Source organism: Plectropomus leopardus, chromosome 10 (assembly GCF_026936395.1).
Source record: "Plectropomus leopardus strain MGB_pleo_1.0 chromosome 10, ASM2693639v1, whole genome shotgun sequence".
Lineage (NCBI taxonomy): Eukaryota > Metazoa > Chordata > Actinopteri > Perciformes > Serranidae > Plectropomus > Plectropomus leopardus.
The window spans coordinates 26,837,907-26,857,922 of record NC_142185.1 but is presented as its reverse complement, the minus strand read 5'-3'; the positions used below and the strand labels follow the sequence as shown (position 1 = coordinate 26,857,922).

Below are 20,016 nucleotides of genomic sequence, written 5' to 3'. Positions count from 1 at the left end.
GATAAATGGTGTAATTTATCACAAATGTAAGGAAAACAACAACAAAAAAAAAAGAAACAAGAAATCGTCCTAAATTTTTAGGTTTTCTACAAAAATTACCAAAAATTGAAAGAAAAAAGACAAATCATCAAATCATTTAAATAAAACATACCATCAACCCCCATTTTCTTTAAAAAAAAAAAAAAAAAGTTTTCTATAAAAATCCCAAATAATTGTTAAAAAAAAAAGATTTTTTATTACACGCAACACATTTCCAGTTCCATGACTATTCCAGGCCTGGAAAATATGACTGTGAACCCTGCATGATGGGACGTATTTAGTGAAATACACTGCACCAGGTCAGACCTCACTGCGGGCTTATTGTACCTGCAGATATGTGCTCTTCTCATTCTGCCTGAAAGCATTTTCACACACACATTTCTCACACCATTCCCATGGCAGCTATAGCCCACACCGCTGATCTCACACGCATGCAAACAAACACAAATACACGGGCACGTCCAGCTCATAAGCCCACACTTCCCGCCAGCCTGCCTGCCATTGTGATGATTCACAGTCCAGTCCGAGCCTAAAAGATGAGTACCAGAAAAAAAAAACGCCTACATATGTTGGGATTAATGTGTGAGGCTGAAAAAAACTCGCTGCAGTCCTGGTCAAGTGTAGTGATTTTAGCTGTATGCAGGTAAAGGTGACACATTTTTATGGTCACAAAGCCTTTTCTCCCAAAATGTTGCAAAAGCAGTTCTGCTTGCAAAGCAGAAGCAATAAAAACAGGGGAAGAAAAAGAAAAAGAGAGAGGAGGGGGCGAGATCGAAGCCAACTGAAGAGCAGCTAATTGGCGTAAGAACGCAGGCAGGGTAACATAATCAAACAGGAGACTCAGAGCGCCTTGACATTTTCCAAAACTCAATTTGTGCAGTCCAGACACTGGCCTGAGTCTCTGTGCACAAAGGAAATGTTTGGTGGAGCCAGACGTTGCTTTGTGCTTCGAAAATGCATCTTGGTGATCAAAAGCATTTCTGCTAATCAACGATCTGGTAAAACTAAGATTTTTCTGGTTGAGGTGGTTTAGAAAACTTGAACTTGAATTTAATTGGGTACTGATCTGAACGAGGGTTGGAACAAAATATGGATTCAGAAAGAAATTTCATTACTTCCTCTTTCGATTCATTGTCACTAGACTTGCACCAAGTACCTGTATTTTTTATCAAAATATGCAGACGCTGTAAATAGATTCTTCTGCCAATTTGACTTACTGTCACTACTTCATGACTCCTTGTGGTGGCGCTTATCAAATGAATGAGAGTAAAGTCGGGGGGGAAATGTGCTGACAGTGTGGACAGCGGGAGGAAAACAAATCACAGAGGTACTGTCTTCTTTAAAGTTGAAAGCCGGGGCCCATTATAACACAGAAAAAAAACAATAAATACTTCATGATAAGCAAGAACTGACATAAACTACAAAGGCCACTCAACAAACCTGTATAGCCACCTGATTCATCATCAGTATGATCTTGTGGAGAAACCTGCTAAGGCTACCGCAATTTTAAGTAAGCCTACAAAGTGTGTATTCTCTCTTGAGGCACTAAGCAAAGACTCTATGCACCTTTTCGTAAATTGTTTCATCTAAGTAGTCAAATTGCCATTGATGTGATGTGCTATTGTCTGAAGCTGCATTGTCTGTGATGCACTTTTTGTGTCGTTTATATTGCATTGTCTTGCTCATGTCCTCTTCTATATCATGTGCCATTGTGTGTATATTTTGTAGGTGTGGGTTTTTTCGCCTCTTAGGGTTATTTTTCAACTTTATATTATTATGCGACTGTGCTGTGTCTTTGTTCTCACCTTCTGAAGAGACTGCAGATGCAAATTAGCTCTACGCTATAATCTTGTACCATGAATCAAATGGTAACATTTATGTTTCAAACCGTACATTGTCCAGTTGAAATAAATAAATAAATAAATTCTATGAAACTGACCCAATGCAGTAGATAAATATGGAATTTCTCATTTTTGTCTTTTTTAGGGTTTTTTAATACTCTTCGGTTACACACAAATTGTGATGCATCATTCACCATCACCATCATCATGGATTGTCTTGCAATGTCTCAAACATTGCAGAATTGCTGTATTGCAACACCACAGTGATCAAGGGCAACATTTCATGATAGTATGATATCATGAGTTACTCCGTGATTTCCACCCCTAATCTGAACAGGTGATCAGTACAAAAACATGTCGACATCTGATTTACAGTAGTAACAAAAGCACAATTTGGACTGACTGACTCATATTTATCTTCTTTTATCATGTTATAATTGCACAGTTAAATGGCCAAAGCGTAATTTATTTAAATTTGTTAATTACCTGTATCGTCTGGCAGGCATGGCTGCCGTTGTTGGTGAGGATGGCAGAGACGGCCTGCAGGATTTTGCCAGTGTCTCCCCAAGCCACCACAAGACTGAAGAGGCAGGCGCAGGACAGAGCTGTAATGGCTTGTCCTGTCGGGTCGTTGGGCCCTGTGCTGCGGACCGTGGTCTCCAACAACAGCTGGAACAGAGACTCTGCAGAGGAGCACAAGCGGTGTGCAGGTCAGACATTTGTGAAAAGAGAGGTAAGAGTGCTGTATGTGAATCAGGGTGCATTGCAACTACAGGGTTCTCGTACATTTTAATGAACAAAATTTCAAAACTTTTCCATGATTTTTCAAGGACCCACGATTTTTTTTTTTTTTCTTGCCTCACTTGCACAGCATTTATCAAACAAAGATAATTTCTGCTGGCATACATGAAGAGAGAGACAGTTTAGGGGAGAAAATAAAGAAATTACATTATTTTTATATTACATGGATGGTTATCTACATCCATATATCTTCTTTGAGCGCTAGGCAGATTGTTTTAATTTTTTTTTAAATATGGGAAAAAAGACATCGAGCAGCTTGGCAAGAAATGTCCCCCAAACTGCAGGAAATTGGATTTGGAAAATGTTTTTTTTAAAGCTAGGGAAAAATGTGGAAAAAAAATGTATATATAATTTTCAGAATTAGATATACAAATATGTTTATTTAGGATTACATGACAGAATTATTATTTTTAAGCACTTATTTTAGGTCATTGCCTTGTTCGTTATTGTTTTTTACTTTCTTTTTTTGTGATAATTTTAGGTAATTTTCTTGTACTTTTTAATAATTTCTTGCAATCTTTGGGATAAATTGTTCTTTTCTCCTTTGAAACAATTGAAACTTGTTTTCTCAGGCCTGGAAAGCATGAATGTAAAATTTCATGACTTTTCCAGGTTTTTCATGATCGTCGGAATCCTGCAACTAACTACAGCTTTGAAACAATCTTTGATAATAAACATTTTAAGCCACACAAATAAAATTAGTTGCTTTGGATTGCATTAGATTAAACACATGCACCTAATGAGCTCTCGTGTGAATGCATTTTCAGCCTTACCTAACACGTCGGGAGGCTCAGTCTGAAAGCCCTCAGGCTGTTGTCCCTGCAGCATGTCCAACAAGGCCTGCAGGCTGCGCAGGCACAGTGAGGGGTGAGAGAACCGAGTCTCTTTTATCAGCTCAAATACCCCACACAGGCCGATGCCAATGATCTGCACACACACACACACACACACAGAGAAAGAAGCACATTTCATTGAGCTAATGAACACCATGCTGTAATACCACAGTCCAGGTCCCACTAGAGAAGCTGTGATGCCACTTTATACAGCCAATGACGATAACATGCACAGACATTGTGCATGTATGTTGTTTTAAAAAAAATCACCACTGTCAACTCTTTAGGTTTACACCTAATTGCTGTGTTAATACTGTTGATAAGAAATGTCTTTCTTTTAACTCTAAATTGAACAGAATTGATAAACAGAAGCCTGGAGAGGATGTTTTCTTGTAATCGCAAGGCCTCATCATCCTACAGTAAAAACAACCTACATCTAGCCGGGGGCTCACAGTATGTAGAATTACTACCACAGACTTCAACAACCACTTTTAACATTTTGTACAATGACAGACCCACTTGAGAAAGAGGGAAGGAGAAGGGAGGCAGGCGAAGGAGTTTGGCCTAGAAAAGGATCTCGCTCTCAGTATGGCTTGTTAGTGAATCAAATTATGCTTCAATGTTTCCTCCCATCTCAGTGAAGATTTTTTTTTGTAACAGTAAAATGAGAGCTCAGCATCAGCATGTAACTAATGAGCAAGTTTGAGATAATGCCAATTGGAAAAGATAAAACAAAACAAGATGCACACCAAAAACTGAATATATTTTAACAGATATACAATAGATACTCCTTATCTTTAAGCTTATAAGATATATGTAAACTGACATAATAGCCTCTCAAGGCTTAAAGCCATTCAGTCCGTGTTACTTAAAAAGACAAACAAAGGTTCTGAACATATGTTTTGAAATAAAAATTAAACAACATATTATATGAAGAGAAACTGGTTTTATATGTCTAAAAGAGATTAAAATGGATGTGACCTTCCCTGTTTACCCCAATAAGTATGATTACATGTACATAAATAACCCGTTAATGAGTCATATCCCTGTTATGATCATATTCAGGATATGGTGTTTACATGAGCACAGACAAATCAAGGTATTCATATTCCCCAAATACATCAAGGTTTTTCTTTTTCTCTTTACCTATTCTCCTGCCTGTCTGTGATGTAGCACGGACACACCAACAAAACAATTCCCACCCCCTACACACACAAGGTGACTGAAAGGCAGACTCGTCTGCTGCAGCGCTGTGTTCACAGACAATGGGAATGCAGTCTATTGCCTATATTTGAATAACCCGTGTACATGCGCTAATTTTGGTGGGAAAAGGGTATTAGTGTGGATGTAGCTTCAGCGGTACCTGGCCTAAGTACAACTTGAGCACTTGAACTAACTAATCAAAACAGTCCAACTTGCTTACAGATAGAGAATAAGAAAATTATTGTAATCACAGATTAATTTTGTCCCACTGTACAAGCAATGCATTTCAAAATTGACAGCCCTGATTTGAAGTAAGAAAGAGAGAGAGTTGGGGAAACAGAGCAAACGCTGTAATCCTCGCAGGAAGGGAGCTTCCGACCTCTGGTAAAGAGACTCCAATTATCACAACAATAAAGAGGATGAGCCATACACACAAGCCCACGGAGATAAAGGATTGTTACATCCCGAAGATAAAGGGCACAGGCTGGCTCTCGCCTTGATACCAAGCACTGCAACCGCCACATTAGCAGCCAACACTACCCCCTGCTCGTACCTTTGGCAGCTTCACGGCTGGCTCGCGGTACTCTTCCTCCTCCTCGCTGTCTGAGTCGCCACTCTGTACCGAGCTCCTGGAGGCCAGCGCTAGGGAGGCCTCTCTCTGCTGCCAGTCCAGCACACAGTGCCGCACGTTGCAGTAGACGTTGAATGCGGATGGGTTGCTGTGCAGCTTGATGTCCGGCACGCAGAGGGCTCCATCTAGACTCTCGCCCTGTGGAAAAACAGAGTGCGGGTGGTCAGCAAGTATGATATCATTTGGTGCCATGATAAGTTATTTGGCACACAATATAGTCCTTAATAAACAACAATATCAATTCTTCACGTCTAACTGTAAAGAGTTACAGACTGTTGTGTTTACACCTGTAACTTAGGTCCCTTGGGGCAGTAAAAATGTACCTCACTCATTCTACTGACATTTTACTTTTTAAATTGCTTTTAAGACACAATATGAAAAGATATGAAAAGAGTGACTGGACACTAACCCTTAGAAACCTGTGCAAAGTGGCTTGATTTTTTTCGAAATCATGTTAAGAAGGCAATGAGCAACGTAACAAGAGGTTACTCAAAAATTAGCATTAAATTTGTATAAAAATTTTTTTTTTAAGTTTTTAAAAAATTAAAGATGTAATTTTAATAATTCTTAATATTGTTTTCTAATGTTAATGTTTTTAATAAAGTCAAGTGGACATTTTAATAAAAAATGAATCATAAAAATGGCTTCCTGGGGTTTTAGAAAGTAAAAGTCCTGCCATGCTAACACTTTCTTTGCACTTTTTAATTAATTAATTTTAACGGCGCTCATTAAAATAAAATACTGATACAGATAATCTGCAAAATGCCAAATATCAGCCCCACTAATTGGCCATGCTGATAATCTGTCGACCCCTACTTCAAACAAACAAAACTAAAATGAAAGCATTCAAATACCAGTTTGGGTGTCGATTACTAATGCAAAGTTTGAAGCTTCAAAGAATTCAGGTCAGCCCTAGATCTATTTATGAATATAGTACGACAAAACTCTCAGTTAAAAACAACAACACATTTGGTCTTTGCAAACTGAAATGATTCACATGTTTATTTGCATATAGAAGAAAGGAAGTGAAAACTTATCACAAGTGCTCACTTGAGACAGATGTGGAGACATATTCTAATGCCAGGTGTAAACAGAGACTTCAAACTGTCCACCTGTGATCAGATCACCCACGATGCATGTTAACATCAGGTCTGAAAAGGGTCAAAGTTGCTGCGTTTTGGTTCCTGTCTGTTTCATATTTTGAGCTGCTTTACTTATGCCATGAGCTGTAAACATAATATCACGTGGAAAGGTTTGTTTATTTTAGGTTGTGTCTCTCAACTGCTTGTGACTCATGCAGTTGCTTAAGAAGCAATTTTAGTATACATCACAAATGACACAATTAACCAAAGCAAGTATTGCAATAAGTGGGGTCATTTCTCATCAAGCTCCACAAAGAAAGTCACATCTGAGAATTCCTCAGAGGCATAAGTTCCTAAACCTAAGGGACTCCAGGCAGATGTTAGCCTTTACATTTGACTTAACAATGTTATATAACTGCTCGGTTGGGAGTGTAAAACCTCTGGTGAACACAGTTAGTCTTTATACAATCTGCTGTGTCCTCATGTCTCGTCAGTGACACATTTGTGGCATGAAATGACTCCTCACTTTGCTTTGACTGCCTCAGGAAGCCCACTTTTGTACACACTGGGCTTGGCAAGTGTTTACCCATTTCAAGATCAGCTCAACACAGCTTTCCCTGTTACAAAATGGCTTACCCAACATTTTACATAACCAATGCAGAAAAGGAATGAGTTGCCTTCAAATTAAACTCAAATTGTATATCAAATAGTACCAGAGCTTGGAAAGATATTTCCTATAATACAAGCAACAAGATAAAAATGAAATGGTTGGGGGTTTTTTTCAGTAGACAAAAAGCAGCCAAATGACTACCCATAAATAAACCAGAATCGCAAGTTTCAGCTAATCTTTATGAATCCAATTGGCAGAAAAATGTTGGGCATTTCTACAAACCAGTGAAACATGCCAATTACAGCCCGTAATCGTAAAGCAAATACGTTGAGACAGTTAAACAGCACTGTGGTTAACATGCCGTTAGATTTAGGAAATAAACACTGGGCTATGGCTAGGTAAAGGTAATGTTTCAACTTCAAATACCCGGTTTGGGGGGGGGAATCCCTGCTGGAAAAGCAGTGATGTCTCGGTAAAAAACAGCTGCTTTTCATAGAGCAGTCCTAAAAGGAAATGTGACATTTCAGTTAAAAAACAACTGCTTTACTGGCACTAACCTGACAGGAAACACAACTATATATGAGTAAAAAACATGGCCCGATTCTGGCAGGAAACACAAAGATATTTCAGTAGAAAAGCTTTTTATGGCAGTATCCTGTCAGAAAAAAAGCAGCAATCTCTCGGTAAGGGCACCTGCTTTTTGTGCTCCAAAAGCTGCTGAATATACAGTGATGGATCAATGCAAAACACCCATATTTGGTGCCAAAAGAAAGACACTGGATAAACAGCGATGATTCACCAAATCACAACCAGGTTTTGATGTTTGGTGGTCTGCAGCTTGAGAGGCATCTCACAGCAAGATGGCACGCCACTAATCAGCTCCTTCCCTCCATCCCATGATGATAAAGTCAGCTCATACAATACATCACTTTCAAAACCTCATTTTTAAAATGATGATATACATATGAAACATGCAAATGCATATATTCATGGCTCGCAGAACCATATAATTCCAAAATTTTTGGTGTATAGGCTGACATTAGCTATCTGTAGAGATTTCTCTCTCCATTGAAGGTTTTCTGTGGAGTTGTTTCTTATCCTAGTTGCGGGTCTAAACAAATAAGACATTATTTTGGGCTAATTACAAATGTGTGTGATAATTCTCTGTATGTTTATCACTATGAGCAATCCCTTGCACAATGTTTCCACATTGTTTTTTACGTTATAAAACACTGGTTAGAGGCGCTTTAATGGTCATTTGAGGGTTTAGTTAGGGGCGTTGTTGTGTTAAACTCCTTAATACTGCAAGATGTTTCCAATATTGAGTCTAACCTCATTGATATAAATGAGGTGAACAAGCCAGAAGGGAAGACTTACAATTAAACAATTACAGCAAAGCTTAAGCGCTTACATCCCAAAAGTCATTTTGATTAGAGAAACTACACCCCACACAGAAACTTGATAAAACAACTAATTGATAAGCTTTCTCCATCCCACCAAGCGAAGCATTTTTAACTACAGTCCTGAGGCAACCTCTGGGGAATCATATTGATCGATTGTGCCTCTCTTGCAGTGTTGCGCTTTTGGCATCCCAATCACAGAGGGTGATGTCATCTATTTGGGGAGAAAGGTCATTCATTCTCAGCTCAAACCAGTGGGGAGGATATTAGCTCCCCACTCTTCTAACACGACTGTCTACTGCTCTCCTGGCTTGCTGCAGGAGGAGTATTTGTGACCAAGTGACTGTGCGGCATACACAAAGGAGCACTTTGCCTGGAAAAGCACTTGAAACGATTTAAACCTAGAGATGCTAGAATAACCCAAACCCATAAAGCAAGAAAGAGAAAATGAGTTTCTTGGGAGCTGACAGCAAAAGAAAACCTTGGAGGAGAGACTAAAAAGCTTAGCATTTGATAGAGGAAGCTTAGCATTTTGGGCCGATAAAACGAAGAGGGTCCCTGCTAAGATTCTGATGGCTGATTTGACTAATCAGTGTTTTGGTTGTTCCCATTATTTGGAAGCAGTCAAAACAAAAGTCCTAAGTTGATAGTTGCCTTTATGTAACCCAATATTAGTATTGTTAAATTTGGAAAAAACAAGCTAAATCACAGCAAACAAACCACCAAAATCTGGAACACAGAACTAGAACCCGCTATCACTCAGAAATAAAATATGCACAGATGCTACAATTAAAATCTAATAGCTGCTCTCCTGCTGCCTAATGAGCGAAGACAAATCAAGTAACATTACGATAACAACAACAATCACTTGCGGTTAGACAACTTGCAATTGATTTGAATTGAATTGCAGAATTGCAATCTTGGATATTTTTGTTGTCATTTTCAGCTGTAACAGTCACGTTTAAAGTTATATAGTTAAACATGATGAACCGACCAATCTGTCATTTCAGTTATGCTTATTCATATACCTGGTTGCTTGGTGAGCATCTTTGATGAGCCAAGTCTCCTGGCATGGAAGCTAGTCAATGTCTTTAGAAAATACCTGCCAATGGTGCACATCTGTAGGTGTTTTTTAATGGGCCTCAAGGAACAGCATTAGGCTGTGAAGTAAATTTCAGATGGTGGTCATGCCGTCTTGCAGGATTATGTGACAGAAAATGCTCCTGGAGGAAATTTCTCACATTAAAACATTACAAAAGTAGCTGTAAAATAATAACTACGATTTTCTGAGAGACACAAACACACAGAAATTACTCTTGATTATCAACAAATCCAATAAAATTTGAAAAGTCTAGAAGAGCTCTATTGGTAAATTATTTCCATAACAAAACTGGATGGTTTCTTTGATAGATAGTCCCAATCTAATACTCAGGTCTTTCCAATTTTATGCATCCACATTGTAACTGATGTCAATAATATGGGTGAACAATTTCAGATATGTTGCATTACATCTGATAGGTTCCATCTTGCAAACAGAACATAAAGTTGCTGAAAAATGTTTCTCACGCTGAGAGTGAAAACTGTATTTGACAGCTTTCACTCCAGTTGAGAGTTCCCAATTTAAAACTGAACAAATCAACAGAGACTTGCCGTTGAAAGTGGCACCTTCAAGATACGTCATGATGCACACAAGCAGAGGCAGACACAATCCCGATGACCTGCTGATGTTTCGTGGTTTTTCTTCCCACTTTGTAATGGCACTGACCCAAACACGCTGCTCATCTGGTGGGTTTCTTTTGTGTTTCTGTCTGCACTTCACTGATGATTTAATGGCCATCTAAAAGCTTTGGAGAAGGCTGGTATAGAGTCCCTGACCGCACTTAGACAGCTACACATTTCAGACTGCTGGCTTTATGGAAAAATAACAACAAAAGAAGAAAAGCAGCACCCTCCTAAGAAGAGGCTCAGGCTGAATGATTGTTACTTTGCACCACCATATCACTAAGCTGAAAATATTCAAATCATTAAAAGCCATCCAAGAATCAATTGCGTTGTTAAAGAGCGACCATGGCTGTGTTTACTCAGACTTAACCTTTGACTGCACAAGATCACCTCAAGTCTGCATGTGCACATGGCTAAAACCTTTGGATTAGTAAACAGAGTTACAACTTTGGAAACAAGTCAGAAATTATTTTATTTGTGCACCAGATATAATATTTGTATTTGAAGATTCTAGATATACAGAAGTACATTTTGTTAAACAACCTTCTGGGCTTTACAAACATTGCTGCATATTTATCTTTCAGAAAAACAAGTGCTTTACTCTGTGGCTCCAGTAAAGATTCCACAATCAATACTTTTGATAGTAATTCTATTGTAATTAGTTAGTGAGATACTGTACAATTTTAATTTCCCTGGTTGATCCACTTATTTTGCCATCTAACTTCCACAAATATACAAAACAATTGTTCTCTGTCGTATCCATTTCAGTTCATCCAGGCTTCTATGCAACTCAGGTTATAAGTGCATCATATTCAATTCAGTCTCTTATAAATTATGTTCATGTGCAGCTACTCTGCAGTAACGATGGCAATATTGAGTTTAAATGCTAAACTGGTTTTAGCTTCCTAACCTTCCCAAATAATAAAACAGCTCAAAAAAGCAGGCAATTTCATTTTATTGCAAAGACTACAATAAGAATAGTCTAATGCACTTGAAAGATATGTAATCTTTGAAATATTGAATTTACCCCAATATGAATCTTTCTAATGCAGAATAATTGCATATAAATATAACTTGTAGCAGACAATGTCAAAAAAAATCATTGCAATACAACTGCAATATCAATTGTGATTTTAGTGTTAACAGCATTTTATTTTCACTAAAAAAAGAATCACGATGATGTGTTTTTTTTGCTTGGGTCTGTACCAAACAAACATGTTTATTTATGTCTTGAATATGATTTATGGGCCGCTGGAATCTCTGTAGCACCACAATTTTTCATTTATAATGGCATGATGCTTTACCTTTATCCAAAAATTGCAGCCTCTGCAATTTCAATACTGTACTTGGCCCTATCACAATTTCAATAATATTTAAATTGATTGTGCAGCCCCATGACACACAAATATGTAAACAATTCATTTCTTTTGATTTAATTCAATTACATAGTTACTTCCAGTGAGGTGTGAAAAAGTATACATAGAGCAAAGACCCACACACTCCCTCCTCCTGAATAAAAAGTAGCAATACATAAAAGTGTTAATTGCGTAGTAGCTGCATGTGATGCATGCTGGGCACATCAGTGAGTAGTAAAAGAGTGGTTTTATGCAAGGGTGACAACAGCATTCATGACTAATTTATTAAGTACTCTTAGTATCTGCCAATCTACTTCATGAAGTATGTCATGCTCTGATTGGTTTATGAAATAAAACAGCACAGGTGCACCACTGCCGTCACATAGATTTTATATTAGATTATATAGCTTGTACTTAGTTTCCTGACTAAATTTGGTTATTATAATTACAGTTTTTTTAAAAAGACACATCACACATAGATCTGCCTGTACACAAGACGTTACATCACCCTCTTCATTAGGATGATAAGCGCTTCTGTTCTGTCTTTTGTACTGACTCCACTTTCACGTATTTATAAGCACAGAGGCAGACAAAGGGTGAGAAGAGACTCTTTCAAACCACTCTCTTGTCTGATGGTTTGAGAGGCGTGACAGAGCAAGAGTGAGCACAACAAATCCACAAATACAGCCTGACTGCCTGTGTAACTACCCACGTTATATGCCTGCCTGCCTGCCTGCCATGTCCACTCTCTGTCTCTATAGGCGATCTTCTGCTCTTCCAGGAAATCAACTCACCGAACAAGACAAGGACTTAACTGACTACTAGCTCATTCTATGTTGAATTTTCTGTGTGAAAAGTTTTTAATAGTATTTCACTGCTGGAAGGATAGCCTTTGTGCTACATGACCAGAGAAAACAGAGAAAAAGGACACTTTTACTCTAGAGGTAGAAAACCTACAACTACCAGAATGCACTGCGCCGCACCAGACCAATCCCGCTGGAGGGTGATGTAAAGTATGTAAAACAATGTTGGCAAGAAACGTTATCGTGTTACAGTTAAACGGTAAGCTAGAATGTGTTTCTGAAAACATTTAAGGCAAAAAATAAATAACACAGTACCAGAATCTTGGTTTTAGTTTTGTAAGCGCTGCTTAGTTAGTCTATTTGACAGAATTTTTTGCAGCCTCCATGTTTTACTGTGCAGGAAGCAATATGGCACCCACTTCCTGTTCACAAACTCTCACTACTAAACACTGCACTAAAATCTGTGTCTGAAAACATTCTGACTTGTGACCTGTGAGCAGCATAATATCGATTTATATTCAGTCAGCACTACCTACTTTTTCCTTTTTGATCCCATTTCAGTCTAAATTTGTGGGGGGGGCAGCTCTGTCTCTTGGTGAACTTCTATACTATATGTCTCTGCAGTGGTGGCATGGGAGGAGGGCAATATAAAACTGCAGGAGTACAGCCTTGTAGTTTGACCAAAAAACCCAGAGGAGCGAGTAAAACTTGGTCAGATGACACAAATTAATGCAAAAAACATAATCCAGTTGAATGTCATTGTGGGAGGGGGGGCTGTGATATCTAGGCAATGGTTAGATGGAGGGAAGTTTACCACAGTTCACTTACACATACTACCTATATTGTTCTGATACAAAGCTGGCTGAAAAAGTATCCCTTTAAGGTGAAAGATGACAAAGCATTACAGCCTCTGTCCTTCTCTGCTGCTATCACATCAATCTCTCTTGCCTGCCAAGTAGTTGGAAAAAAAAATCTGTGTAATAAAATTAAATCCAAACACTGACTAACAATATTACAGACCAACCACAGGGGCAGCAGGCTGCTCTCTTTTTTCTCTGAGAAAAATACCAAGGAAATTACAATGAGTCAATATAATCTCAGTAGGTTATATTTTACCGTTTTATGACCATATCAATTATTTAATTTATGTTGTCCATACAAGGTCTACAGACGAAGCGAAAATACAACCACATCGACTAATACAGACCAGGTTCCCTCTCTGGACGAAGGAGATGGAGGCAGGCAACTGTTGCCGTGGAGATGTGGAACACATTAGGTCGCTCGGCAACAGGCCATCATGCACAAGCCAGAGCCACTCCCATGTGTGTTGCATTCTGCCTATCCACCTCTCCGGCTTCATGTGCGCACGGGGCTTCCTGGCACCTGACCAGACGTGCCAATGACAACAACGTTTCTGCTAAACACCTTGCAGGTTTCAGGGAATTTAACCTTATCTCTAATCTTATCCTCAATCTGTTAATTTAATTCAGCAGAGCGTCAAACCAGCTGGAAGGTTTTATCGGTGCATACCTGAGGCTGTGACAGTTCCAAATTAAAACTGTCAGTCATGTTGTTCTTATTAATATAAGGAGAAAATGCAAAATACTGCATGTAGATATTTAATTAAAATGCTTTAAGTAGCACAGAGAATGTTAGGCATGACCAATCCCACTAATAAATATAGTACCTACTTGTGATTTAACACTGCAACCACTCCATTGACATTGTGTGGTGTTATGTATTGTGTATTTATCCAGAGGCAAAAACAATTTAGGTTATTTCATAAAAAAGAAGGGGTGGGAATCACCAGAGGCCCCATTGTACAGTATTAAATATGATACTTCAGTTCACTTAAAGTTATTTTCACCTTTGCAACCAGGAGCAACATTGCTTTTCTTGTGCTGTTTTTAGACACCTTTCATTAGTATATAAACCCTGGTTTGATTTCTTTCAAATACAGGAGAAAAAAAGGCAACTTGGTAAGACATGTTTCACAAATTGCAAGATACTAGTAGATTTACCAAAATATTTTCAAAAATAATGATTTTTTTAAATAAAATAATGCAGGGAAAATGTCTAGGGGAAAAAAAGAAAATTGTTAAAATGATAACTATATTTATAATTACCATAATATCATATCTTAAATCATGTTAAAGAAAATTATTCTATTTTTGAGCACTTTTTCCTTTCCTAATCACTTTTTCAAAGAGATTAAGCCAATTTGTGCCAACATGTTGAGTAATGTGATAAAATATATTGTGAACTACTGCAATTTATTACCTTATATTCAACTGCAAATTAAGGAAAAATTCTGTCAAGATCTATCTTTATCTAAACAGGTTTTCATCTTACTTCAGTCATTTTTATTGCAGCCACACAGACTGAAAAAGCAATTTATTTTGTTATTTATTCTGGTAGGCTACCAAAAGTTACACTTTTATTTGCAATACTGATCATGTATATTAAATAAAAATTTACTATTTAGCATCAGTGTGTCAAAAAAACATTGCCACACATAATATCACAATACTATGCTGTATCGATATTTTCTCCATCTTTAAAAATCAGCCATTCAATAATGCAGCCTTGGCCTCACAAGCCTTCTGAACATATCAAATATAATATTCAAACATTAATAGAGCAACAGTAGCATTACATAGAAGGACAAGTGTAATACTGTGTGACGATTGGCTAGAAAGTCATGCACGCCTTACCTTTGTTCTTGATTTAACTTTTGACTTGACCTTCTGTCGTCTTTTCAGTTTCTTCTTGCTCAAAGCCTTCTTTCCCCTGAAAGCATATAGTCATCACTCAGTATTGCAAAATATACTTTATGCTTAGGCAATAGTGACACTCAAACATATAGCATAACATTTAAGACATTTTGTTTTATGTTATCACTGGCTTTATGAAGAACATAATGATGTGAGCAGAATGGGAGGTAAAGCTCCTTGTCATCACTACAGGACTACGTAAGGCCAGAGACAACAAATCACACACCCTTTCATTTGTTTATAATAGCTGTTGAAATCTTGAATCGATTCCAGGTGTCTCTAATCTCACTTTCAGCCTACATCTAATGCAGCTGGTAAAGTCCATGTCCTTTAAAGTGATGTATACCCTTCTGAACTGTCAGACGTGCGTAGCAGGTGTCACCAGATTCAGAGTTACTCATCCTGACAAAGCCTGAATGCAAGCAGAAGTTGGACTCTGCAGAAATTCCTTTTTTGGTGTTTCTGAAGTTTCTGAAATCTGTGCTTTGCATTTGTTGTTTAAAATATTTTTTTACTGGCAAATCAGCCTGCCAGTGACAAGCACTAGGGACCAAAAATAGAATTACTACAACACCAAAGAAAGGCAGTGCATAAATTAGTAACCACTGTTGCTCACTACTGAATGCAGAGAAGCCAGTGACTGTTTTCAAACTCTTGACGTAATCATTATGAACATTTGTTTGACAAACTTATTTTTTTTCCACTACTGATCTGTACAGCACTATAGGTATACTGTCAGAAAAAAATGTATTGCTAATTTCTGTTACTCCAGGGTGCAAGCGAATATTGATTTCTAATAGCTTATCAAAGTAGCTTCGGATTCATAAATCCAATGAGCATACAGCGACAGGCTGATTTAGTCTTACTCATCAAAATACCAAACTTAAATCAGGCTGGCAATATCAGATAGACAGAAATGTCTATAGAGTGGTAGGTAAAGATCAACAAATCCATGAGAGACAAGGCTAACGGGCGCATCCTTTAACAGGCTTCCAAGACAGTTTACTAAGGCCTGCATGAATCTCTTTGAGTTAGAGTTGCAATGGTATGTACTTTTCACTGTACAATCTTGGTATTACAGAATTATCCTTATTATCATCATTATTATTATCATCATTATTATTATTATTATTATTATTATCAGTTACAGTAACCGTTAAAGTAATGAAAACAGACAGGTTCATTTTTAGTAAAACAAACATTTTACTACTATAATTGAAACATTTTTAACTGACAAAAAATGTGTAAAAAGTTTTGAAAATACCTAAAATAAAGATGATGATTCTCTGTCGAGTTGCATTTGTTTCAATATCGTAGATAACCAAATGTAAACATTGTGATAACCATCAACTTTCACACCATGGTATACTGTGAAACTGGTTAACCGCTTTTTGCACATATCTGCCTCTGCTCATGTCTGTTTTTGCAGAGCTGAAATGAAATGTAATTTAAGATGTTCTGTACTGTTTGTTTATGCTCTGTTAAACTGCAATTCATTCTGCTTTTACTGCTTCCACATGTCTGTGTTCAGCTTATGTCTGCCTTTGTTTTTACCATAATTTAAATGTTTATATCATAAATATTGTTCTTAAACATGTTTCTTGATTTTAGGCTGGCAAAACTCTCACCTGGCCAGGGACTAAAGATAAAAGCTAGCCTCCTGGCTAATTCTGGCATGTTTACAGCAATGTTTATTAATACGCACCCTCAGTGGGAAATAAATACAATAAATAAAGGAATGAATGAGAGAGAAGATTAACTGGCACTTGCTTTAACCCTTTGAAATCTGCACTTTTCTTGTGCTGCTTTTAGACACCTTTCACAAGTATTTAAACCTTTGAACCCTGAGCACACTGGTGCAATTTCAGTCTAAAACAGTGGTGAAGAAAGGCACTGAGTAACTTTGTGAGAAATAACAATAAATAAGTAGATATAGAAGAGTATTATTAAAAAGCTAGGGGAATGACATCTAAGGAATACAGAAAAAAAGCTAGGGGACAACTAAATTTCAAATTATCAGAATTAGGTTTTTAAAATTATGCTACAGAATTTTTCAAACACTTTTTCCAGGTAATCTCCTCCTTGTTGTTTTTTAAACTTTCTTTTTTGCTTTTTTTGTTGGTTTGTTTTGTTAATTCTCGGGTACATTTTGCGAATTTTTGTGTCACTTTTTCTTTTCTTGCTCATTGCCTTCTTCCCATGTTTCTCACTTTGCTCAGGTTTCAAAGGGTTAAGGAGCTTCAAAAACACTTCCCTAAAGCTTGAATGCATTTCTCTGAGCACAATCTGAATCCCAAGCATAAGCAACATATTTCACTATCACATAAACACTGAAACATTGGTTTCAGACAGTTCAAAATAGCATCCTGGAGAGGTTTAAGCTCTTGATGTTTTGTTTTGTTCTTGCTCATTTGCTATGAATTCAGAAGTTGGTGTGATAGCAGCATAATGTTAGACACTTCAACAGCATATGGGCCCAGGCTTATAGGCATTACACATGGGGAGGGGGTGAGAATAACAACTGGGTTTGTGAGGGAGGATGCTGCAATGATCCAGCCACTCAGTCTACAACCTGACAGACTGGCCGAATGACGTAACTGTATTACCCGCTTATGCCAGAAAAGCAAATGAGTTCATCCACCTCCCAACACATCATCAACCACACATGTCAAAGGCCATTTTGTGCATGGGGGCAGTGAGCTGCAATTATAAAGAGTTTAAATGTACATCTGCTCATTATCAGCCCCAGGTGATAAACACATCGCTGGCTTTAAGATCAACCAGGGAAGGGCTGATGCTCCCAGTGAGCTAGCTATGTGACGCCGTTGGGCCTAGATACACACAACCCATAACATCAAATTCAAATAAATGACTATGTAGTGTAGAATATGTTGACAACGCAAGCAGTGGCTGTTTTTAAGTGTCTAAGAGAAAAATAAAGTATTACACAAGCGGTAACGTTTGTTTACGTTTAGCTGGGTAACGGCTGTTGCTCAAAACATATTGCTGTTATGACAGTTAGCCAGCTAGCTTGTTTTGGATATAAGCCGATAATGCACTTTTTCGTATCGTTATTGCTAAAATGGGTGGTTGTTTTATGTAAATGTAAATGTGTTTAACAAAAACACAATGTTCAGAGCAGCCTGGCTTCAAACCGCTCACGGAAGGGTGAACTAACGTTAGCTTAGCTGGCTCCGATAAGCTAGGGAAGTCAAAGCCAGAATGCTAATACCTAGCAAACCCGGCAAGAGGGTGCACCCAAAATATGGAGCTAGTAGCATTTTGTTTGAGGTTTAAACAATGACTTGTGTGTCATAAGTTAGACGAGCTTAATAGCGATAAGTGACAGTCAATATAAGGTGTAGCTGATGCTAAGTGACGTGCCGCTAAGCAAGGGTTAACGTTAGCTTAGCCTAGTTAGCCCCAGAAATGACAGACCAGCCTCTGCGATATCTGTGTTTTTTTTCCACACTCACCTTCCTTGATTTATCCCCTGCTCTTTATCATTGATAGCGGTGGTATAAATCCGTCTGTATCGTTCGGCCAGAGCTCGCCCTGAGAGTAAAAGCTGGTACCGAGTCCGACAATCCGACTGGGCTCCGGGTGTCGGACAAGAACCCATCCCCGAACCGATGGTGGAGAGCTCGGCTCCTGCTCCAGAAATGACCCTGACACCCAGCCCCATCGACGGCGATGAGGAGGGCAGAATCCCTCCACCGGCGGCCGCTGCCGCAGCAGCACACATCATCGTTTTGGAGAACAATGCATATATCACACAAAAGATATCACAGCTAGATAATATCCAGCCATCAGATGCGATCCGTATGTCATTGAATCCACCGCATGTCACATTATTTGTCTCTTCCGAGTTGCAGAAATGCCACAATTAACCATCCACGGTCTCCAGTTATTATAAGCGCAAATTGTAGCCAACCTGGTGGTGCAACTACAGTCCTCCGATCCACGGACACAGCGTCAACAACGGTGCTCGTCTCCGGAAAATACCTCCTTCCAAGCCATAACAAATTATGTTTTGAATTAGCAGAAACGCCGCCGTTAATTTTCAAAAACCGCCTTGTCGTGTTTAAATCGCTCCTTGGATATTTCTTGACCCCAGAGAGGCAGCACCCTCAGTTGGGCTGCCATCTTAGCTCCATCATCCCTCCCCTCCCTGGCTGAGTGTTGCGTCGCTAGCATGCCGGGATATTTTCATACGACCATAACGGGGCGATGTTATCATTGATTTATTCCAACAATTGCCTCCTTGTTATGCAAACGCTGATGTTAAGTTCATTTTCAAAACACGCATCCACAGTCGTGCGAGTGAAATAAAGCGCCATTGATGGAAGATGTGTTTTGTGCAGTGTGCACAGTTGGAAGCTGGACATTTAATTTGCAGAGGTCCATCCAGGGCCCCTCCCAGTTTGATCTAAAAGTGGCACATTGAAATACTTTTAAATACAATCAAACACTTGGCAAAAATATATATATACTGTGGCTCCAGTTTGACCTTAAAAACACAAAATTAATATGTAAATAGGAATATGTTTGTGCATATATGTCAACAAATAGGAAATATTTTATATGTATAAATTGGTATAGGAAGTAATTGTAGGCCTATAGATACAGTTTGTTATTTTTTTCAATATGGGAGATTAAAAAAGTTTAGTCTTTTACCTACTCCTTTTTGGCCATGGAATCTGATTTGAATATTAGACTTGGTTATTTAAATATATTGTGTGTTTGATTGTGTGCTTGTATTGTTGACTTTTTTCTTATTCTTCCTTGTTTTATTAACGTGTTCAAAATAAACAATCAGCATTGTTGCATATTGTCAAGACTGCTTTGACTTGATAATTTCTCCTCTGCTTCCATCATTTACAACCCATTTATTACTGGTCCATAAACAGCAGCTGGACCAA

General features: G+C 38.2%; 1 protein-coding gene across 20 annotated transcripts in view; it reads right to left on the bottom strand.

Moving 5' to 3' along the window:
* The window catches only part of mycbp2 (MYC binding protein 2), a 95,178-nt gene extending 75,895 nt beyond the window's left edge, over positions 1–19,283 (bottom strand). For all 20 annotated transcript variants that reach the window (XM_088083437.1, XM_088083438.1, XM_088083441.1 and 17 more), the window contains exons 1-5: positions 18,571–19,283; positions 15,035–15,110; positions 5,271–5,486; positions 3,455–3,608; positions 2,367–2,563 (exon numbers count right to left, since the gene is read on the bottom strand). In XM_088083437.1, coding sequence (XP_087939563.1) covers positions 2,367–2,563; positions 3,455–3,608; positions 5,271–5,486; positions 15,035–15,110; positions 18,571–18,842 — 915 coding nt within the window. In that variant the 5' untranslated portion in view covers positions 18,843–19,283. The remainder of the gene's footprint in view (positions 1–2,366; positions 2,564–3,454; positions 3,609–5,270; positions 5,487–15,034; positions 15,111–18,570) is intronic.
* Between the last annotated feature and the right edge of the window lie 733 nt (positions 19,284–20,016).